The sequence below is a fragment of the Pristiophorus japonicus genome, chromosome 7 (genome assembly GCF_044704955.1).
Source record: "Pristiophorus japonicus isolate sPriJap1 chromosome 7, sPriJap1.hap1, whole genome shotgun sequence".
In the NCBI taxonomy this organism is placed as follows: domain Eukaryota; kingdom Metazoa; phylum Chordata; class Chondrichthyes; family Pristiophoridae; genus Pristiophorus; species Pristiophorus japonicus.
The window spans coordinates 42,964,160-42,987,740 of record NC_091983.1 but is presented as its reverse complement, the minus strand read 5'-3'; the positions used below and the strand labels follow the sequence as shown (position 1 = coordinate 42,987,740).

Genomic DNA, 23,581 nt, shown 5'->3' with positions numbered 1-23,581 from the left:
ACTTACGGAGTTCCCATTATTATGAATGAGAAAATACTGTACCTTGATTGGCTGCCCAGAGCCATGTGACTCCAGCCCTGCGCACGTCCCAATGTGCACGTGCTCCGATGCGTAGGAGTGAAAGCCTCAGGCTCAGAAGCTCGACGGGCGCAGCAGCAACAGGTAAGTGTGCAGTTTTTTACCTTTTTTCTTTAGTTCTCTCACAGGAAGACCTCTAGTGGAATTTCAGGCCCATTGTTTTGCAGTAAACTTTTTGTATAGACAATAGCCCTGAAATTCCGGTCGGAGGTTTCTTTTAGACGAACGCCTCCGACTGGAGAATTTTTACAAATTTACCTGGTGGTCCTGGAGGAGCGTGAGATTCCGATGGGGAGGCCTTCTCTTCCCGCGCTGCGAAGCGCGCTCCCGTCCTCCAGGTTCCCACCCAGAAGATGCAGTCATGTGTGACTGCTCAACCAATCAGGTACAGTATTCCACAGCTTTCTCATTAATAGCTGCGGGTATCTACGGGTTCGCATTGCTGTTGAGAAAAAAAACAAACACACTAAACACCATAATAAAAAATAAAAAACACACCTCACAATTAAAATTTAATTAAATTAAAGTTAATAAATGTCGTAGAAAAAAAATATATATTTTTTTGATTTTTTTTTTTAAAGTTTTGTAATTAGGGTTATAAATAAACTTACCTTAATGGGCTGAGTTTTTAAAACAATAAAGTGTGTTTTTTAAATTTAATTTAATTATGTTTTTGTATGTTTTAAAACTCTTGTGCCTGTAAAAGTAGGCTATGCGCCTGCTTTAATCAGGCGCAAGAGTTTTGAGGACATTTGCTGGGCAAGATATGGGTAAATACCCCAATCTTGTCCTTGCAAATGTCCTCGCTCCCGAGATACGGAAGATCTGTCAAGCTCCAGCTCGAGCAATGCACATGCGCTGAAAACCGGAGCTTGACAGATCGTAGACACCTCAGGAGCGAGGACAGTTGTATGGGTAAGATTGCGGGATTTATGCATATCTTGCCCGGCAAATGTCCTCCAAAATCTTGCGCCTGAAAAAGCACACGCATAGCCTATTTTTACAGGCGTAAGAGTTTAAAAACCTGTAAAAAAAACCATGATTAAAATAAACATTTAAAAAACATGTTAAAACCCTACCCACTCAGATGTTATTTTAAACCCTAACTTTAAAAAAAAATCAGCATTTTTTTCTTTCTTTAAAAAACATGTATAACAACTTTAATTTCTATTAGTGTATTGTGTGAGGCATTTTAAAAAAAAAATGTTTTATACAGTGTTTGTGCGTTTTGGGGTTTTTCTCATTCATAGTAATAGGAGATTCGTAACGTGACTCCTGTGCACGACCCTACGAGCACGCGCTGCGACGCGCAGGGAGAGGAGGCTTGTGGACCGGGATTTCGAGCGGGCACAGCAGCTTCAGGTAGGTGTGCATTTTGTCTATTATTTAGTGCTTTGCCCGCGGAAATTCCTCGAGAGGAATTTCTGCCCCAATGTCTTTCCTTTCTCTTCCTCCCAATGATTAGGTAGATTTATTTTCTCCAAAAGCTTGCCAAATACTTCCCTTCCTCTCTTTTTAAAAAAAAAATCAGTTAAAACCTCACTCCTACTCAATTACTTTTTAAAAACTTCTATTTTGAGTATAGGTAGACTAATCTAATTTATTTAAGTCTCATTCATGGAAAACTGAAGACGTTCTATTATCGGTGTGCATCATTGGACATAGATAACCATACCCACAGTACTTAATCCCTCAGTATTTTCTTTAAACGATATCCCATTCAGATTTCTTAATATGCGTTTTTTCATTGTAAAGCCGGCAAGTTGGCTGCATGGGACCTCGACATCTGCGCCAGTGCAGTTTAACGGGAACATTGGTTACATCTGGCACCAAGTTCCCATTGTTCTTTAAAACTTAACAGGGTAGATACTGAGAGGCGGTTTCCCCTGGCTGGAGTCTAGAAAAAGGGGCCGTAGTGTCAGGATAAAGGGTCAGCCATTTAGGACTGAGATGAGAAATTTGTTCACTCAGAGGGTTTGGAATTCTATACCTCAAAGTGCTGTGGATGCTTAGTTATTGAGTATATTCAGAACTGAGATAGATAGATTTTTGGACATTAAGTGAATCAAGGGAGAAACAGATAGTGCATAGTGCAGGAAAGTGGAGTTGAAGCAGATCAGCTATGATATTGAATGGCGGAGCAGGCTCAAGGGGCCACATGGCATTCTCCTGCTCCAAATTCTGGTCAATGTTTAGCCCTCAATCAACATAACAAAAACAGATTATCTGATTACTTCATTGTCTGTAAAGCGCTTTGAGACGTCCCGGTCGTCGTGAAAGGCACTATATAAATGCAAAACTTTATTTTCTTATACAGGGGCCTTCAATTACCAAGGGCTTGCAATGCCCAAAGACTGAGAAACAGGTACATCAATGCAATTGGCTGTCATTAAATGAAGGGCGTTTCTGAAATCCTTAAATGCTCTAGGAAGAATGTCAAGGCCCTTATGAGGATACAGAGGAGGTTTACCAGGATGATACCAGGGATGAGGGAGTTCAGTTATGTGGAGAGATTGGAGAAGCTGGAATCGTTCTCCTTTGAGCCAATAATGCTAAGCGGGGACCCAATAGAGATATTCAAAATTATGAGGGGTTATGACCGAGCAAGTAGGGAGAAAATACTCTCTCGAGCAAGTGGATCAGAAACCAGAGGTCATAGATTTAAAATAATTGCAAAAGCAGTGGAGGGGAATTGTCTTCACATAGAGCGTTGTTAAGGTGTGGAATGCACTACCTGAAAGGGTGGTGGAATCAGATTTCATAGGAATTTTTCAAAAGCAATTGGACATGCATTTGAAGAGGTCTAATTTGCAAGGTTATGGGGAAAAAGCTAAGGTGTGGGACTAAATTGGACAGCTCTTAAAAGAGCAGGCATAGGCATGACGGGCCGAATAGCCCTCCATATGTGCTGTAAGATTCTATAGTGCCTTCCAAAGGGCAGTTAAGCTTGGGCAGAACTAGAATCTCAATATAATCAGCAGCAGGTCCATATGTTGGTAGAAGTGTCATAAAATAGCTAATGGAATTTGTTTTCAAATACAGCTGCAATAAAAAAAATTGCCCAGATGTGACACATTAAAAACACATGTTCTGTATAAACTTAAACAAATTTAGCACTGTAAAAATGTGTTATTTGGTCAGTCATTCATAGGCAGTCCCTCAGAATCGAGGAAGACTTGCTTCCACTCTTAAAATAAGTCCTTAGGTGGCTGAACAGTCCAATATGAGAACCACAGTCCCTGTCACAGGTGGGACAGATAGTCATTGAGGGAAAGGGTGGGTGGGACAGGTTTGCCGCAAGCTCTTTCCGCTGCCTGCGCTTGGTTTCTGCATGCCCTCGTCGATGAGACTAACTGGGGAACAGGCACAGGTAATGAAACTGCAAAGAATCAGAGTAGACCAACTAACAATGGATTGCATTAGACAATCGTAATGATGCTTGGAATCAATATTTTAACAAGGTCAGCTATATCTCAGCACTGATTAAACTTACTTTAAAATTTAGTGTATAAATCACATTTAAGTCGATGGTGTAATTGCTCTCCCATTTTATGTGCTATTTCAGTAAAATCCTGCTACTGTACAAATGCTCCACTGTACTGAGAACAAACCATAAATCAACATGTTTCTAACAAATTTTACAGTGTGCTTTTTTAAGGCTTGTCAGGCCAGGACAAAATCTGAAGCTACAGAGTAAATTTCAAATATCTCTGGATTTGTTAGGCAGCACTTCTTGGAAGTAACAATATGTACAAGAGCCACTACAACGGCATAAGAACATAAGAATTAGGAACAGGAGTAGGCCATCTAGCCCCTCGAGTCTGCTCCGCCATTCAACAAGATCATGGCTGATCTGGCCGTGGACTCAGCTCCACTGGCATGTCACACCAAATCGATTTTACAGAAACCACTGGTCCCTATGTATTCCTCAAGCATTTTGCATGACCTACGGAAAACAGCAATTATAAATAAGCACAGATCAGGAGCCATCATAGCAATTTCCTTGAATTTCTCCATAGCAATGGGTAATCTGTTAATATCCTGTAGAACAATAGCTTCAAACAATGGAGAAGCAGCACATCAGAGGATGGCATAGTTCCCTATTCAAGGCCCCAGGACTTGATGCATAATTTCCAAGATGAAAGATATAGTACCAGTTTCAGATTTACTATAAAATTATAAAACAAAGACTTTTGGGAGTGGAAAATGAAACAATTATTCATCCACAAAACAGTACTTATTAAAAAAAATCATCCATGCTACATCAAAATAATGATGTTTCTATAACAATCTGGTTTCTTAAATTGATGCAATAATTTTAGGATTGTAGGGCATGGGTCCAGATTCACAATAACCCAGAGGCTACATTCCAATCTCAATCGTGTCATTTTCTTCCTCACTGTGTGACTCCATGAAAATCAGAAGTAGTCATCCCTGAGCTCCGATCAGTAGATTCTGGAATGGTACTCAAAGGACTGGGCAAAACATTGCCAAGACCATTCTCTCACATATCCTAAACTAGCCACTGAAATTCTTGAGAGAAATACACAATCTCCATGTTTTCTCCAATAACCTTGATGGTTAAATCAATGGCATTCAGGTCAGGCAGAAGAAAACAGAGTTAGGCAACACAACACATACATGATGTGAATGATTTTACCATGTGCTATGATTGTTCCTGTCATTTATCCTGTACACACACCTGTGGTAGAAACAAGTTATATCCCAAAATATTTTATTTTCCATTAACATAGCTACAAAATGTTGGAAAACAGTTTTGAAAAGTCAAAAAGAAACCCTTTATAATAATCTACTAATCTACAACAAGGCACATCCAAGTTCAAGAATGGTGCAGGCTTCATTTGACAGTTGCAAGTCAGATATACATACCATAACAAATATACATCTTCTCAAGCAACAGTGCTTTCAATGTAAAATCATTTAACTTTCTTCTCTACCTAAAAAACTTTGAAATTTGGTTACCAAAAAATACACTTTCTCAGTGACGTGAAAAACACCAAGTCAGGTTACTACATTTTTTTTTTAAGTTGCAGATTGAATTCTTTTTAATAGATTCAACATTTCAATCTTAAGGGAGAAGTCAGATTAAGAAATGTTTTAATGGGGTGGGAAATCAATGCTAGGAAAGAAATGATCAAGGATTATTTTAAGGATTTACAGAATGTACCATCAGCAAAGTACAATTCCTAGGTTGCATTTAAGAAGTCAATGACCTCAGCTGCCTTTTCACCTTCAACCGCACTTTCTTCACTGCTGCCCTCTCCTGGTTGATAAATGAATTCCACAGCTGTGGCTCTGGATACCAGCCCAGCAGCCTTTAGTTTTTCTTTATGTCGCTTCTTTTTCAATTTTCTTCTTCTGTTTTTAGTTAATGTTTCTGCTCCAGGCTTTGCAGAATGTATATGCAGTGCTTGCAAGATGTCAGCTTGTGATGCCTCTGGCTGCTTAAGTGCAGATTGTGTGTTTTTATTGTGCTCAAGAAATGAGCTATTGAACTTTCTTCTCCGCCTACGGTTTCTTCGAAATTTTTGTGAAGAATCTCCTTCTGTAATTGAGCAAACGTTAGTTGTAATAGATAACTTCACTATCAATGGTTTTCGATAACCAACAGAGTATTAAGCATTATAGCACAATATGGAACAGCGTATGTACTTCATTCATTTGTTCTACAAGTTGGACCTCCCTTACCCTGCACCACCCCTCGTCCGGCATGATTCCGGCGGCCAGGGGCACACGCGCAGAACGCTATCGACCTCCACCCCAACTTTGGGGCCGCGCCAGCACTCGCTGGGGCCGCACAGACACTCCCTTCGCGGCCCGCCGACACTTCCTTCGCGGTCTGCCCGGGCGCCGACCTCCTCTCTTTCCCCCGCCCCCCCCCGCCCGCTCCTCCCGACCTCGGGCCGCTGATCTCCCCTCATCCGGCAAAATCCCTTATTCTGCACAGGCCAGGTCCCGAGGGTGCCGGATAAGGGAGGTTCAACTTGTACCACTAATGTTTAGACACCAGAAATAAACTTTATACGCAAAAGTAAACTGTATTTATATTATAATTAAAACATATTGCAAGACTGAAGAGCCACAGTAATTTTAAGAGTTCCATTATATTTGTCTTTCACAAGATAGGGAGTTCTTTGAGCCCACTTGATCACATCTTTTTCAGAATATCAGCCTCAGCAGCTTTAATATCCACTGAACATGTGGAGGACCAATGCTTAACTTCTCCAAAAAGTGACAATTCTAACAAGGATTCTCCAAATGCAGACTGACTTTTACTTCCAGTAATACAAAAAGGAGGTGACTTCATTGCATGGATTAAAGATCATTTTTCTAAATCAATATAACACTTAAAAAAATATTCTGGAGGAATGTTAAGCTTTAAAAAAAAGCCCTCCAAAACAGGGCAATCCTTTAAAGTACCATTTTCCAGATTACACATCTATAATTGAATACAGTGCAAATTAATAATTGTTTAGATTTTTATAAAACAGATCATGTTAAAGTGTGGATCCAATCAGTTTACACGAAATTAACTTCAGTGCCCAGAGCATTTATGAATTAAATCCCTCAAGCAAACAAAATTGTCTGAACTCAACTATACAACCCATTCCTTCCCTTCACTGTGGGCACATGAACATCAACATTTTAGAACACAAATTCTCTAACTAGCGCAGATGAAATATATCTACATACCCACAACTGACTACACATATGGACTACTTTTATTTACAGGTTGAACCACCCCGACACTACCCCTCGTCTGGCACTATTCCTGGCCACCGGGTGGCGCATGCACAGAACTCCGACATGAACAAATTGAAGTCCTTCCTCGCTGCTGACTCCCGCAATCGCTGGTCTGCCCACCACCCCCCCCCACACCCACCCCACCCCCCCACACCCACCCCCACACCCCCGATCTCTCTGCTGCATTCCCAGCCCCAAGCTAGCCAGCCCCGTATATCCCCTTGCTCAGTGCCTGCACCATCCAATTTAACATGACCACCCCTCATCCGACAAAATCCCATATCCGGCACAGGCCAGGTCCCAAGGGTGCCGGATAAGAGGTGTTCAACCTGTATTTGTTTTTAAATAACTAGCCAAAAACAAATTGTGGATGTAATCAACCCAGATGTCCTAAATTTCATCCTGGTTTGTGTACAGAGAAAAATTTGGAGAAACTGCTCATCATAACCTGTAACCTCATGGCCCGATATATCCCTCCTCATCATGCTAAGAGACTGACCCATGGTCAATGTTTCAATGAGTGCATAAGGGTGTGCCAGGAGATTCACCTGGTATGCCTTAGAATATGGTACAAACCTAGAGAAGCTATTACACAAGGCTACCTGCACACTAAACACCATTACCAGCAGGCTCTTTTTGGCCCCTATTGGAGGTAGCCCCTATTTTTCCTTCCATTGATCCCTGCAATGGGTTATGAACTCAAAGTGCCAAAATCTGTGTGATATTCCTTGGTCGCGAGTCAAGAGACCTTTTTCCCCTTTTTTCCCAAATGAAAACAAAACATTCTGAAGAGATAACTGTGGCTCCTACTCTCTCATATTTGGGCAATTGGCCACTGAGTTGGCAGGATTCTAAAAGAGTCAGATCTCGACTTGCTTCTTTATCTTCGTATTCATATACTACTTGGCTTTTCCTGTTTGTCGTCCCTCCTGTGTGCAGGTATTTAGTAACTATGGAGGCCATTTAACAGACATGTGTACCCCCGTACTATCTCCTGTTTTAGACTGGGTATAATCGTCAACATTCCCTACATTATTACTGATACTAGAAGTATCACTTTCTCCCTGCTCGGCATGAGAGACCTCAAGTTTCAGTGGTCTATTGAACTGTGGGGGCCCTGTTCGGAGGACTGGATCATCCTCGACATCATCAGAGCCGACGGACAAGGCCGCCACTCTAACTTTTAATTCTTAATATTTTTCTTGTCCTCTGCTCGTCCCCGCCTCTCCTCTCTCCATTGTCTTACCACCTTGTTTTCATGTGACAAATTCCATAGTTCTCAATAAGCTCCTTTGGTATCCTTCAGTTTTCCCTGCATCTTAGGTATTGTTTCTGAATAATTCTGCAGCTGGACGTTTAAATGGTGCATCTCCAACTGTTGGTTGGCAGCTAATCTAGGTTCTGTCTGTACATCACCCAATTATTTATTCAATCTCTCTATTTCTGCCTGTAGAGTCTGAGCCTGGTTAGCATACAGCTTAGATTACCATTCCCAGGGGCCGAAACTGCCCTTCCCTTTAAGGCCCGTTACTGCCGGAAATCGGCGGCCACGCAGCGGAGTGGAATAGCCGCCAATTTTGCGTCGAATGGCCGCCATTTTGAAAATTGCCGTCCTGCGGTATCCTGGTGGTGACCGGCTCCTCCCCTCTACTGTTCCGCTGCTGCCGATCCATCCCAAGAGCGTCATCAGAGCACACACTGCTGATGTGCCCCCCCTACCCCCAAATGTGAAATTCCGCACTGAAAATCTTGCTCCCGCCGCTCGGTGCTACCGACAGCTTTTTCTGTTGGTGCACTGTGCTTGCAGTGCTTGTAAAATGGCTGTGTAGCTGCCATTAAAGGGGAGAATCTACTGCCGCGGCCGCCATCTTATTTTTTTGGGTCGACCGACTGCTATGTCGGGCCGACAATTATGTTCCCAGGTTCAGCCAACAGGCAGCCTAGCACCCAGTCTTGGGTGCCAGGCAGCTGGCCCGGCCAAAACCCTGCCTGGTGGTCCAGTGGACCTAACTTAAAGAATCACAGAGGCTCTCCCCTTACAGTGAAGGGGAGAGACGTGATGACGCGCCAGCGTGATGACATCATCAGCGCTACGCTGATGAGTGACAGTGGCAGACGCTCCGCCTACCTCTCACTTCTGCCCCTCTACTTACCGAACTTCCGCTCACCGCCGCATTTTGGCCCCCATTATGATAGGCTTTTTTCCCCGAGCGGCCTGGAAGTCAAAGAGCAGAATTTCGCACAAGAGGCTACCACATCTATCGCTGCAGTAAAAACTGAAATATGAGAAGTTCGCCGCGTTTTTGGCGGGGGACAATTTCGGCCCCCTAGTTTCTAACTGCTGCCATACTTTTTGCCTCTCTTTCATCTCGGATAGTTAATCTGTATGTTGCCATGTTGTGTGAAAATGTGAACTGCATAGTGTAACAAATGCCTGCCGTTATAATCATTTGCCCGCACCCTCCATGCCCACCCCTCCCCCAATCTTCAATTGTATCATCATTACCATTAACTTGGGAGGGGTCACCATTAATCAGAAATTAACTGAACCAGCCATATCAACACCGTGGCTACAAGAGCAGGGCAAGGGCTATGCATTCTTCAATGAGCAACTCACCTCTGACTCCTTATAGCCAGTCGCTCCACCATCTGTAAGGCTCAAGTCAGGCATGTAATGGAATACTCACTATTTGCTTCGATGGCTATAGTCACAACATGCAAGGCAGAGCAATTTTCTTAATCAACTTCCCCACCAATATCCACCCTCTCAATTACTAGTACACTGTGGTTGCAAGCAATGACCATCACCTCCACTTGACCTGGGGGTCACCACCGATCAGAAACACAACTGAGCCAGCCACACAAATATCATGCCTACCATGAACAGGTCAGATTCTGGGTTTTCTGCAGCGAGTTGCTCACCTCCCAACTCCCCAAACCTCTCCGCCACCTACAAGGCACAAGACAGGAATGTGATGGAATACTTTCCACTTGCCTGGATGAGTGCAGCTGCAACAACACAAGAAGTTCGACATCATCCAGGAAAAAGCAGTCTACTTGATTGGCACCCCATCCACCACCTTAAACATTCACTTCCTCCACCATCGGCACATCAAGAGTGCTATCTACAGGATGCTTTGCAGCAACTTGCAAAGGCTTCTTCGACAGCACCTCCCAACCCCGTGGCTTCTATCACCTTGGACAAGGACAAGCACAGCAGATGCATGGGAACACCATCTCTGCCAAGTCCCCCAAATCACACACCGTCCTGACTTGGAAATATATGTCCGCGCCTTCATTGTCACTATGTCAAAATCTTGGAACTCCCTACCCAATAGCACTGTGGGAGTTGCTTCACCACTCGGACCGCAACGGTTTAAGGCGGCAGCTCATCAGCACCTGCTGAAGGGCAACTAGGGATGTGCAATAAATGCTGGACTTTCTAGCAATGCCCATATCCCAAGAATCAATTAAAAAAAAATACAATACCTACAAGATGCACAGCAGTATCTCCGATCCCCATGACCTCTACCTGCAAGAAGGACAAGAGCAATAATGTTGTGGAAGCACCATCACCTCGAAGTTACCTTGTAGGTGGTGGAGAGGTTTGGGGAGTTGGGAGGTGAGCGACTCGCTAAAGAAAACCCAGAATCTGACCTGTTCATGGTAGGCATGACATTTATGTGGCTGGCTCAGTTGTGTTTCTGATCAGTGGTAACCCCCAGAATGTTGATGATGGGGGATATGATGATAGTAATGCCATTAAATGTCAAGTGGAGGTGATGGTAATTGCCTGCAGCCATAGTGAACTAGTCTAACGTGAACACACATCACTGTTCCTTCACCATTATCCTGGAATTCCCTCTATCATGGGAGCACACTCACCACAAGAAGCGCAGGAGAACAAGGGTAGGCAATAATATGGTCTTGCAGGTGTCGCCCACATCCAGAGAACAGATAACTAAAAACAGTCCTGTTCCACAGGGTCCATTGCAGTTATACTGCATATAGTTGAATTAGATGTTTACAAGTTTAATGATGAGATGCAGTCAGAACAGCACATCATAAATCCACAATTTTCTTTAACTGGACTGTTGATGTTGCCATGAAATTCCATGTTGCGCATTTCTCATTTTAAAAATGCTTACTGAAATATCCCATGTTAGTACAGGATTTTTGTTTCTTAAGCAATTATCTCATGGGGACTGTTTATATTGGAAATAAAAATAGGACACACATTTACTATGTGGGTTTGAACTTAATCCACAGAAAGATTGAGACACACACACACACACACACACATAGGGTAGGGCATTAGTTGACTCCGTGTTCACCATGTCTAAACAGTGCGAGGTGGTAATGCACAAAGCAAATCAGTTCAGTACAGTACATACTCCCAGTGTCCTGCTGAAGGCAGCTTAGAGGAGATCAACAATCTTAATTACTGGGGTCAGAAGGAGGAGCTATGATGAATAACTTGATAATCTAGAGTTCTTAAACAGTGAGCTGTGCTATTCAATCCTATACACAAGATACTCAATGGGATAAATGAACCCTCAAACAATAGATATGCCAAGGCAGCAGGTCAACTGGACACAGCTTCAACATTGTGAAGAGTCAATTTAGGATAAATATAAATATTTCTTTAGAGGAGGTGCTCAACAGCTGGAATAGGTCATCAGGAAGAGTGGCTGAGGGCAGGACCCCAGACTCACTAAAGAAATAACTACATGCTGTAATAGTAAAACAGAAGGGTTGGTATTTTTTAATTCATTCACAGGATGTGGGTGTCGCTGGCAAGGCCAGCATTTATTGCCATCCCCAATTGCCCTTGAGAAGGTGATGGTGAGCCGCCTTCTTGAACTGCTGCAGTCCTTGTGGTGAAGGCACTCCCATAGTGCTGTTAGGGAGGGAGTTCCAGGATTTTGGCCCAGTGACGATGAAGGAACGGCCACTCTTCCTGACAAACTATTCCAGCTGTTGATGGTGTGTGACTTGGAGGGGAACTTGGATAGTGTTCCCGTGTGCCTATTGTCCTTGTCCTTCTAGGTCGTAGATGTTGCTAGTTTAGGCAGTGCTATTAAAGAAGCCTTGGCAAATTGCTGCAGTGCATCTTGTAGATAGTACACACTACAGCCACGGTGCGCCGATGGTGGAGGGAGTGAAGGTTGAAGGTGGTGGATGGGGTGCCAATTAAGTGGGCTGCTCTGTCCTGAATGGTGTTGAGCTTCTTGTGTGTTGTTGGAGCTGCACTCATCCAGGCAAGTGGAGAGTATTTCATCAAAGTCCTGCCTTGTAGGTGGAAAGGCTTTAGGGAGTCAGGAGACAAGTCACTCACCGGAGAATACCCAGCCTCTGACCTGCTTTTATGGCCACAGTATTTATGTGGCTGGTCCAGTTAGGTTTCTGATCAATAATGATCCCCAGGATGTTGATAGTGGGGGATTCGACAATGCTAATGCCGTTAAATTTCAAGGGGAGGTGGTTAGACTCTCTCTTGTTGGAGATGGTCATTGTCTCGCACTTGTGTTGAGCAAATCTTACTTGCCACTTAATAGACCAAGCCTGAATGTCGTCCATGTCTTGCTGCATGCAGGCATGGACTGCTTCATTATCTGAAGAGTTGTGAATGGAACTGAACACTGTGCAATCATCAGTGAACAACCCCATTTCTGACCTTTTGTTGATGGGAACATCATTGATGAAGCAGCTGAAGATGGTTGGGCCGAGGACGCTGCACTGAGGAACTGCAGCAATGTCCTGGGGCTGAGATGATTGGCCTATAATAACCACAACCATCTTCCTTTGTGCTTTATTCTTGAAGGATAAGATCAAATAGGGCAACGTCTGTTCACCTAAACCCATCTATGGGGATATAAATTTGCGCTATGAGTGAGCAGCTGATGGTTTGACATCACTATTGCCCTTTTTTTTTTAATGATTTAAAAAAGGTACAAACTGATGCTATTCTTACCTTCTGGTTCTGCATCACTTGAATCTTGAGACTCATGCTGCTCCTTTAGTCGAGTTGAGCACACTTCGTATCCAGAAGGAGGCAAGCTCACTGTATAGACTTTCCCGCATGCAGGAATAACATCTGCATCTGTAAAAAAAAATTGTAACATCTTTTGTATTTGATTTCTTTACATTTAGTATCTTAAATTATTTTTTTCTTTTAATCATTGTGTGAGTTTACAGCAGCCACAATACATAGGCCAGAGTTATTAGTTAAATACAAAAGAATTGCACCAGCTTTTTGTTGTGTGCTAAATGCAATTCGTAAACTTTGGGTGCCTATGCTTTAGTTACAACAGCAGCTTCACCATTTGCTCTTCAAGTGATGTAATTACATTGCTGACCTCACCACAACATCTCCCTCTTCTTCTCATTCCCGAGAACATCCCTCTCTCTCACTAATTACGAAGGATGTTCCTCCCCAAATTTGGGAACAAATTCAGATGTACAATTAAATCCAGTATCCTTAAGACTTTTCTTGCTACTGTTGCAACTAATTGCTTTGCAAACTGCAATTACATTTTGCAGTATAACTGAAAAGGTTCATGTATAACGAACATGAAATTATCTTTTTCTTGTTGTAAAATTGTTGACATTGTTATACTGATTTTTAAAGGCCAAAATGTGGAAGTATAAAAAAACAGACGACTTCCCCTTTAAAAAAACAAGGTAGTCACATTTCACTTTATCAACGTTCTGATTTAAAAGCAATATTAAGTAATCAAGTTTTTGTCCTGTTGACTCAACTACCCATTAGCCAGGAAGTTAATTGGCTCTGTGGTCCAAAGATGCATTTTTCAGCCTTCTCAGCTCACAGGGGTTTTAATCAGTTTCTCTCAAAAACAGGAAACCCCAATTGTATGAAAGTGATTAATTTAAAAAAAATGCAGTGTAGTTTCCTTTGCAGATGTTTTTAAAACTAGAACTTGCAATGTGGAAATAATCTATCGTTATTTATCATAACCCTGCATAATACTGAAGGCCTCCATCGAGTCAATCCTTAATCTACTCAGCTCTATTGATAAAAACTCTAATATCATGTGTCTTTTCATCCCGAGTAATATACTGAATTCACTATGCCTCTTCTGCTTTTGTATCCATCTTATGGTGGGATGTCCAAAACCATATGAAATACAATTGCATTTTTATGACCTTCTACTTGCGCTCCCATCTTTAATGAGCTGTGTATCTGCACACTAAATGTGCTCTACTCCATTTAAAATCTTACCATTTAAAGGTGTATTTTCTTTTTCTAGTGCTCTGCAATCAGCTGTATCAGCCACATACCTCCCTATTTCATCTTCGTGCAGTCCTTCAGTCTTCACAATTTTCCATATTACCTCCCCCAATTTGGGGAATTCAGCAAATTGATATTGTTCTCTCAATTCATATGTTTAGATCATTTCATTATGTAGTAAACAACAGTGGCTCAAATGCAGAATGCCATTCACATCTTTCCAGTCAGAAAATTCCATTTACTCTTATCCTTTGTGTTTTTGCCCTCTGAGGAGGACACAAACAACCTTCCGGATATAAAAGGGATCGGAGGGTCTAGTAAGGAGGAGGAACTGAGGGAAATCCTTAGTCTCCTAACCTGAGGAAGGACATTCTTGCTATTGAGGGAGTTCAGCGAAGGTTCACTAGACTGATTCCCGGGATGGCGGGACTGACCTATCAAGAAAGACTGGATCAACTGGGCTTGTATTCACTGGAGTTCAGAAGAATGAGAGGGGACCTCATAGAAATGTTTAAAATTCTGACGGGGTTAGACAGGTTAGATGCAGGAAGAATGTTCCCAATGTTGGGGAAGTCCAGAACCAGGGGACACAGTCTAAGGATAAGGGGTAAGCCATTTAGGACCGAGATGAGGAAGAATTTCTTCACCCAGAGAGTGGTGAACCTGTGGAATTCTCTACCACAGAAAGTTGTTGAGGCCAATTCACTAAATATATTCAAAAAGGAGTTAGATGAAGTCCTTACTACTAGGGGAATCAAGGGGTATGGTGAGAAAGCAGGAATGGGGTACTAAAGTTGCATGTTCAGCCATGAACTCATTGAATGGCGGTGCAGGCTAGAAGGGCCGAATGGCCTACTCCTGCACCTATTTTCTATGTTTCTATGACTAACTCTCTAGCCATGTTGCCACACATTTTCCTTAATTCCTTATGCAATGGCCCAAAAGTTACGGTCAGCGGCGTAGCTATGGAGTACACTGCCGACCTCCGGAAAGAATACGAACTTACCTTGTGCGAGGCCCCACACTTGGGCTTGCTGTTTGGTGCTGCAGAGTTGTGCGAAGCGTATTACATCACTGATTCCAGGAGTGCTGTGTACAGCCTATACGCAAAATACGCCCACAAAATCTGTCAAACTAAGCCATGCCCACAGAAACCTCTGTTTCCTGCATTGAAATGACCTTTTAAAGACTTTTAAATAACTTTTAAAACTTTTAATTAAATCGCAAATTGTTCCTTAATATTAAATTTAGATGCAACTATGTTAGAGGACATTCATGTTACATATTTCATTGTGAGACAGTTAGCAAATGCAATAAATGAAAACAAAGAGAAGACAGAATTGTTAGCAGAATACGTAGAACTGAAGTGTTACCAAAACTGGTACTTGGACTTATTTTATATATCAACATTTTGTTGAAATTATGTAACAAAATACAACATATTGAATTTTGAAATGAAATATCTGTATATGGTCATAATCAAAAAACACCCCCTAGGTTTTCGGAAACATCTGCTTCGATGAGAGTGGGTGCAAAAAATGGGATCCGTACTTATTATGTACTGTGTTTATTATGTACTGCAACATTTGCCAACTACACCAAAAAATTGATGCGTTTTCCCACCTACTCCGTTTGAAATTCACATGCAGCTATGTATAATGTACTTGTCACAATATCTGCTTTCTCACACAGATATTTATATAAAGCTCTATAAAATGTGTGGATATTTGGTTTATGTCCAATAAACGTAACTAAACATTTCATGTGTACGTTTCCATAAACTTACTCAAAATATTGAGCACCCGGTCTGCCACAGCTCCCTATCACTTATAAACAGTATGTGAGACGCTGGAATATGATGAGGCTTGTTGATGCAAAACACTAATAAAAGTGGTATGTGTTCAGTATAAGTAGTTTGTTTCTGTGGGTGGTTTTCTGGTAACATTTGAGTATGCAATATATAATACTTGGTATCATTTGAATTTTATTTAAACTTACTAAACAATTTGCAGATTTTGCATGTTTTAGGGTAAAAGTTGTATTGCTTACAACTATGTCTGCTGCTTGCTCTCAATGTTCAATACAAACTAAATCATTAAGGAGGAACGTACTTGCATTGGAGGTAGTTCAGAGAAGGTTCAGTAGGTTAATTCCTGAGATGAAGAGGTTGACTTATGAAGAAAGGTTGAGCAGGCTGGACCTATACTCATTTGAGTTTAGAAGAATGAGAGGTGATCTTATTGAAACATGCAAGATACTAAAGGGGCTCCAAGGCAGATGCAGAGAGGATGTTTCCCCTTGTAGGGGAATCTAGAACTAGGGAGCATAGTTTCAGAATAAAGGGCCCAAGTTTCCACATGATTTGCGCCTGATTTTTTAGGAGCAACTGGTGGAGAACGGACTATCTTAGAAATCGCAATTCTCCACATTTTTTTTTCTGCAGTTCTAGTCAGGTAGAACAGTTCTACTTTGGAACAGAATTTTTTCTTCAAAAGGGGGCATGTCCGGCCACTGACGCCTGATTTCAAAGTTTCCACAGTGAAAACGTATTCCAAACTAACTTAGAATGGAGCAAGTGAAGATTTTTGTAGAACTGAAAAAACCTGTTCTGCACATTAAAAAATCAGGCCCAGGTTACAAATTAGGCATAGGGAACGAGGGGGGGGGAGGGGGAAGGGAAGTCATTAAATTCTACAATAAATCCTTAGTTATACTTATACAAATATTATACAAATAAATCCAACCTGAATAAACATTTATAAGCAAAGAAAAGATTAAATAAACAATGTTCCTACCTGTGTGAAAGTTCTTCAGGCAGGCCTTTAGGAATCGGTTTGTCGTCGGGACCGAAGGCTGAATGGGCCGGGCCCGAAATTACGGGCAGGGCCCGTCCCTAGCACCAGAGGTAGATGGCGTTGGGTCGGGTCGGGGAGTGAGGTTCGGTTCGGGTCAGCGGGGGAGGGAGGGGGAGGAAGGGAGAGAGGGGGGGGGAGGAAGGGAGAGAGGGAGGGGGAGGGGGGAGAGAGGGGGAGAGAGGGGGAGGGAGGGAGAGAGAGAGGGGGAGGGAGGGAGAGAGAGAGGGAGGGGGAGGGAGGGAGAGAGGGAGGGGGAGGGAGGGAGAGGGAAGGAAGGAGAGAGGGAGGGGGAGAGGGAAAGAGAGAGGGAGGTGGAGAGGGAAGGAGAGAGGGAGGGGGAGGGGGAGGGGGAGGGAGAGAGAGAGGAGGGAGGTCAGGTCAGGGAGAGGGATCCAGTCCGGGGGCGAGAGTAGAGTCGGGTCGAGTCGGGTGGGAGCGGGAGCGTCAGACGGGTCGAGTCGGGTCTGGTCCGGTTGTGGGGGGGGGGGGGGGGGGGGGGCGGAAGCAGGAGCAGCGGGGAAGCAGGAGCGGCAGCGACAGGCGGGGCGAGTCGGGTCCGGTCGGCGGGGGGGGGGGGCGGAAGCAGGAGCGGCAGGCGGGGTCGAGTCGGGTCCTGTCGGGGGGGGCGGGGGGAAGCAGGAGCGGCAGCTCGTCTTCTCTGAGGAGCAGTTCCTTCAGCTGCTCAGGGTGGGGACGCACTGGAGGACGGGCAGGGTGCTTGATCTCGGAGCTGGAGACGTAGAGGTTACTAAAACCATCAGTCCCCATTTTGACGAGGTCTATGTGACTGAAGTGTCTCCCACCATGAAGTGGCAACTTAAAAAGAAACAGTACAGAGTTCTAGGTCGGGTCCGGAGGGGGGGGGGGGGGAAGCAGGAGCGGGAGTCGGCAGGAAGCAGGAGCTGGCCGTGGGAGGAGCCTTATTCACGCAGCCCCAGTGAGGCCATTCGGCCAGGGCTAGGGGCTGCGTGCTTCGGGCCCCTCCCACACAGTTTCGGGCGCCTGGAGCTACTGCATTTGCGTGCCCACTGTAGCGCGCATGTGCAGAGCTCCCGGCACTGTTTTCGGCGCAGGATCCTAGCTCCGCCCCCTACAGCTCCTGCTGCGCCGCGCCGAGGGCCAGAGGACCTGCAGGGAGGTGGAGAATACGGAGTGTTTTTTTAGGTGCACTTTGTGGCGCGAAAAACGGGCACCCAGCTCGGAGGGGCGCCCGTTTTCTATCGTGTGGAAACTTGGGTCCAAAGTGTTGCCCATTTAGAACTGAGAGGAGGAGGAATTTCTTCTGAGGGTTGTAAATCTGTGGAATTCTCTGCCCTAGAGAGCTGTGGAGGCTGGGTCACTGAATATATTTAAGGTGGAGATAGATTTTTGAGCGATAATGGAGTGCAGGGTTATGGGGAGCGGGCAGGGAAGTGGAACTGAGCCCAAGATCAGATCAGCCATGATCTTATTGAATGGCAGAGCAGGCTCAAGGGGCCAAATGGCCTACTCCTGCTCCTATTTCTTATGTTTTTAATAATGTAAAAAAATTATTGCAAACTTTTTCGGCACTTTCAAAGTGCACCCGTTGTCAGGAACCAAGGCAGAAAATGCCTGCAAGGTCCTTCGGGTTCCTTTCACAGTGAAACAGGCTCCTACGTCTGCTTTCAGTAACCGTAACATTTTCATCTGTAATTGCTGAACAGTTGGTGGGCAATTAGCCCAACTCTGAGCCAGCAATGAGTAATTAGCGCACGCGCAATTCCACTTGCGCTCAATTTCAACGGCAGTATGATGGCTGCCGCAAAATCTGCCCATTATCTTTGCCGAAAATCTCATGGGATATCATTTAAAATTTTGAAAGTCATAAACCACAGCCATTTCATTTCATTTACTAATCCATTAGTTATTCAGATTTCTATAAGGTTAGTCAAGCATGGTTGGCCCTTTAGAAATCAATTCTGACAGGTCTGGATTAACTTCGATAATCCAAGTACTTTGCAACTTCATGCTGTATTATGGCTGAAAGTAGTTTACTAACAACTGAAGACAGACTAACTGGCTTGTCCCAAACTCTATTTTTTGGAGGGAAGTCACATTTGCTGCTTCAGTCCTTGGACACATGTTTTCTTTCCACTCAAGATTCTCAAAGATGCAAACGATCAGATCTCGATGTTTAATCTACCTTAAGCTGGAGTAGCATTATTAATCATAGGCAGTTCCTCGAATCAAGGATGCTTTGCTTCCACGTCAAAAAGTTCACAGGGATTTCAATGAACGACCTAAAATTCCAGGTCCTGAACTAAATTTTGAAGGGTGGAAGATGCCTGTGCGTGGATTTTTTTTAACGTGTGGTGACTGTTGCACATCAACCACCACACGGGCTTGACAGAGTCTTGGTCCAGTAGCAAGGATTAACTAAGACGACTGTAGACCAGCTCTGCTGCATGGACCTAGTGCGCACACATATCGCAGTGTGGACGGGCCCATGCTGCCCCTGGGCCCTTGGCTCTTCTGGGCCCCAAACTCATGCCTCTCCTGGGCCCCGATCATGTCCCTCTACAATCTCTTGCCGCTTCTTCGCCTTAACCTCGCCGCTCCTGCTGTATTTGCCCACGTTCCAATCACCGACCTGGATCTTGGTGATGTCCCTCTTCACTGCCGTTGCTTTCCTGCTCCAGCACGTGCTGAAGGAGCAGCGTGGCGGCCTTGTCCAGCAGGCTGAGCACCCCCCCCCCCGGCCTGTGAGCACCATCGGAGCAGGCCAGGGAGCGAAAGGAGCAGTGTGGCAGCCTAGCCCAGCAGATTGAGCGTCCCCCGGCCTGCGAGCACCATCGGAGCAGGCCAGGGAGCGGAAGGAGCAGCCTGGCAGCCTCGCCCAGTGGGCTGAGCGGCCCCCGGCTTTAAAGAAAACTTTTCTTTAAAGTTTCAAATTTGATCTAGTGTCCTGATTTTTCTATGGCACTCAACCTTTAAAACTCTCCAGGCTAGAAATCCGATGCTGTAACGCTGGCCGTTAAGTCCGGTTTTGTAGAAAAATGGCAGCTGCCTCGCTTCCGCCGTGGAATACGCTGGCTGCCATATTAGGAGGCATTGCTGTAAGAATTTCAATTACGTGTGACGGCGAACTGACGCACGCTCATTCATTTTGGAGCTCACCGCTCCTCTTACGCCCTCTCCAAAGCACATCTGTGCGTGCAGCAGTTGACAGTGCGTAGAGCTGGGAGAAAGCGGCAGTGAGCTGTAACCCGTACAGTAAACAGCTGCTGAGATTACTGGAAACTATAGAGAGCTCAAATGATGTCATTGGAGTGAAAACTGCTTCCAATGAGATGCATCAAATCTCCCCCCCGGTCAGTCAAATATTACAGGTGGTAAATACTTTAAACTATATGGTATTATAGTTGTAATAATCTCAGGAAAAAAAATCAAATCTGCATTTCCTTAAATTTTATACATTGGGTTTTCTAGTTTAGGAACTGATAAAATAAAATGTAAAGTTTGGATGTTTGATTTTAAAAAGGCTCAACACCATACCCTCACCAAGAGTTCTTCAAAAGTCTGCTGTTAAAAATGTAATTGAACTCTCTTCTGCACGATTTACACCAGTAAACTCCTGACCAAGAGGTTTGTATTTCCCTTAAAAAAAAATTAGTTCAATTGATTTCTCATGCAATGGCTTAACGACATCTATGCCACAGTCTTTATGTGGGGATTCCAGTCACAGTCCTTCCAGATCTGAGCCTGTGCTTTAAGAGCCACTTAACCAGGGAGTGAATTCCCTATGTGATACGCAGGTTAGTGCACGGTCACTGCTAGCTGCAAGACAGTGCATCCTCATCCCCCTCCAGCACCATGGTGGAGCACAAACCTCCACACAGCAAACATCTGGGTGAAACATCTGTGGATCTATGACAGCCAACGAAGGTGAGAGTACCAGGCAGTCTGGACCCATTTGTGGATCCCACGCAAGACCCAGACAAATGTCCAAGGAAGCAAGAGGGGAGGCCGTGGACAAACAAATGCCTCCTAATGTGCCAGAATGGATACTGCTCCAACCCTACATGGGCCATCAGCAGACTCTATACCTCCTGACCCACCAAAACCCAGGAGGCGTTACCAAATGATCCAAAAACAGCACATTGTCTGAGAACGCCACACCAATCCTTTAGATGCGACCTTCGACCTCCCGCTAAGGTTACCGCCAGAAAGAGCACGTTGCACAAAAGATTCTGCGTCCGCGCATGTAAATCAACAGGCAGCACCAATATACTGATGCTGCCTGTGCTCTTTTTGGGCCGGCCGTTAACCTCGGTCTTCAGTGGCACCGGCCGTTTTCCAGCCAAATCAAATTTCTACTTTCATTGAATGTATTTGATTTCTATCATTGTCACTGTCCGTATAAATATTTACAATTGATGATCTATGGTTCTATTTCCCAATTTTACCTTCTATTTAATCTAGGCAAAGTCCCATATCTCACTATAATGTTTTTTTAAAAGCAAAATTCTATTTTTCCTGTAAGTTCCCTTGTCCTTTTCTGTTCCAATGCTGAACCTAATTATATTGTGATCACCGGTTTCCAAATTATTCCCTACTTTTAAATAGTCTACTGGTATCAGGTCAAGTATTGCTTCTTTCTTTTTTAGAGCAACAACATATTGACTGAGAAAAGAGTCCTGAAGGTACTGCAAAAAATCAAACACCTAGCCTTGTTCACCATAAACATTTTACTTGACCCTGTCAATTCTTGGATCATTAAAATTTGACAATTATAATATTTATATATAGTGAGCTAATTTGTTTACAAATGTCATCCTCAATTTTCTTTCCACTGTTGAGTGGTCTATTATATGCTTCAAGTAATGTGACTGAATTGACCTGAGGAATAGTAAAATGTCAAAGGGATTCAACTTGGACTGTTCCTTTATTTAAATTCTAACGCACTAGTTCCATATTTTTCTACTTAATCTTTGGAATTCTCTCCCCCAGAGGATTGTGGAGGCTCAGTCTTTGAGTATATTCAAAACAGAGATCGCTAGATTTTTGGATATTAAGGGAATCAAGGGATATGGGGACAGTGCAGGAACGTGGAGTTGAGGTGGAAGATCAGCCTTATTGAATGGCGGAACAGGCTCGAGGGGCCAAATGGCCTACTCCTGCTCCTGATTCTTACGTTCTTAATAGCATTACCACATATCACTTTCTTTTTACTCTATTCCTTTGGAAGATTTTACACCTAGGAATATTTTATTGCCAATCCTGACCAGTTACAATCACAAACCAGTTACTGTTAGGCCATAATTTTCTATTTCAATAAATGACTCAAGTTCCCCGATGTTGTTTTTTGTACTCTTTTTGCATTTAATGTGAACTCCCTATGGCACATCCCAATTTCTTCTTTTTACATTCTTGTCCTGTTTAGTGTCTTTCAACTGTTCTGTCTCCTCATTATTTATGCACCTAAAACTTACTTTCTCTTCCAGGCTGCCAACTCTGCTTTCTTATGGTTCACCTTCCCAATGTAAACTCTCCTCTAGTTAACTTCTCTGCAAGGATTCTGGTCTTAGCTCTGTTCAGCTATATTGGTCACAATGCTGCAGAAATCTGAGCCCTTCCCTCCTATAATTTGCTTCTAGCTGCACATTTACCTTACTAATCTGGCTAGTCCTATACTGGTCAGCATGTGGCACTGAAACTAATCCTAACATTACAACATTTCATATCCTGCTACTTAATCCATCACCTAATTTCGGGAAGTATCTTTTCAGGATCCTAGTCTTTCCTACACTGTTAGTTTTGATATGAACTATGACTTCTGGCTTATCTCCCACCTTCTCTAAAAGCTTCTGCACCCACTCAGTTCTGTATACATAGATACTTAGAAGGCAACAGACCATTCTGGGCTCACATTTATGGTTACAGAAGAAGTGACCATCCAGTCCTCTCACTATTGAATTCTCTACTATCACTGTGTCCCTGGATTTCTCCCTCTTGAGCAACCAGTTTTTATACAGTACCATGGTCTTGCTTGTGGCTACCTACAAATTGTTGTCATTGGAATAAATATATAATACTTAGAAGTTTATGGCACAGAAGGAGACCATTTGGCCCATTGTGTCCATGCCAGCTGAAAAAGAGCCATCCAGCCTAATCCCACATTCCAGCTCTTGGTCTGTAGCCTTGTAGGTTAAGACACTTCATACGATGAGGGTTTCTACCTGGACACCCTTTCAGGCAGTGAGTTCCAGATTGCTTTTAAATCTATGCCTCCTGGTCATTGACCTCTCTGCTAAAGAAAATAGGTCCTTCCTATCCACTCTATCTAGGCCCCTCAAAATTCAAAACACCTCAATTAAATCTTCCCCTCAGCCTCCTCTGCGCCAAAGAAAACTAATCCAGCCAATCCGATCTTTCCTCATAGCTAAAATTCTCCAGTCCTGGCAACATCTTCGTAAATCTCCTCTGTCTCCTATTTTATGCAATCACAACTTTCCTATAGTGTGGTGACCAGACCTGTAAGCAGTACTCCAGCTGTGCCTAACTTGTGTTTTATACAGTTCTAGCATAACCTCCCTGCTCTTGTATTCTATGCATCGGCTAATAAAGGAAGATATCCTATATGCCTTATCTACCTGTTCTGTTACCTTCA

At 43.6% G+C, this 23,581-nt stretch overlaps 1 protein-coding gene across 1 annotated transcript in view; it reads right to left on the bottom strand.

Annotated features, from left to right (window-relative positions):
• Positions 1-23,581, bottom strand: part of LOC139266581 (uncharacterized) — an 88,161-nt gene that overhangs the window by 53,368 nt on the left and 11,212 nt on the right. The window contains exon 3 of the mRNA XM_070884176.1: positions 12,818-12,946. Within this exon, the coding sequence (XP_070740277.1) occupies positions 12,818-12,946 (129 nt within the window). The remainder of the gene's footprint in view (positions 1-12,817; positions 12,947-23,581) is intronic.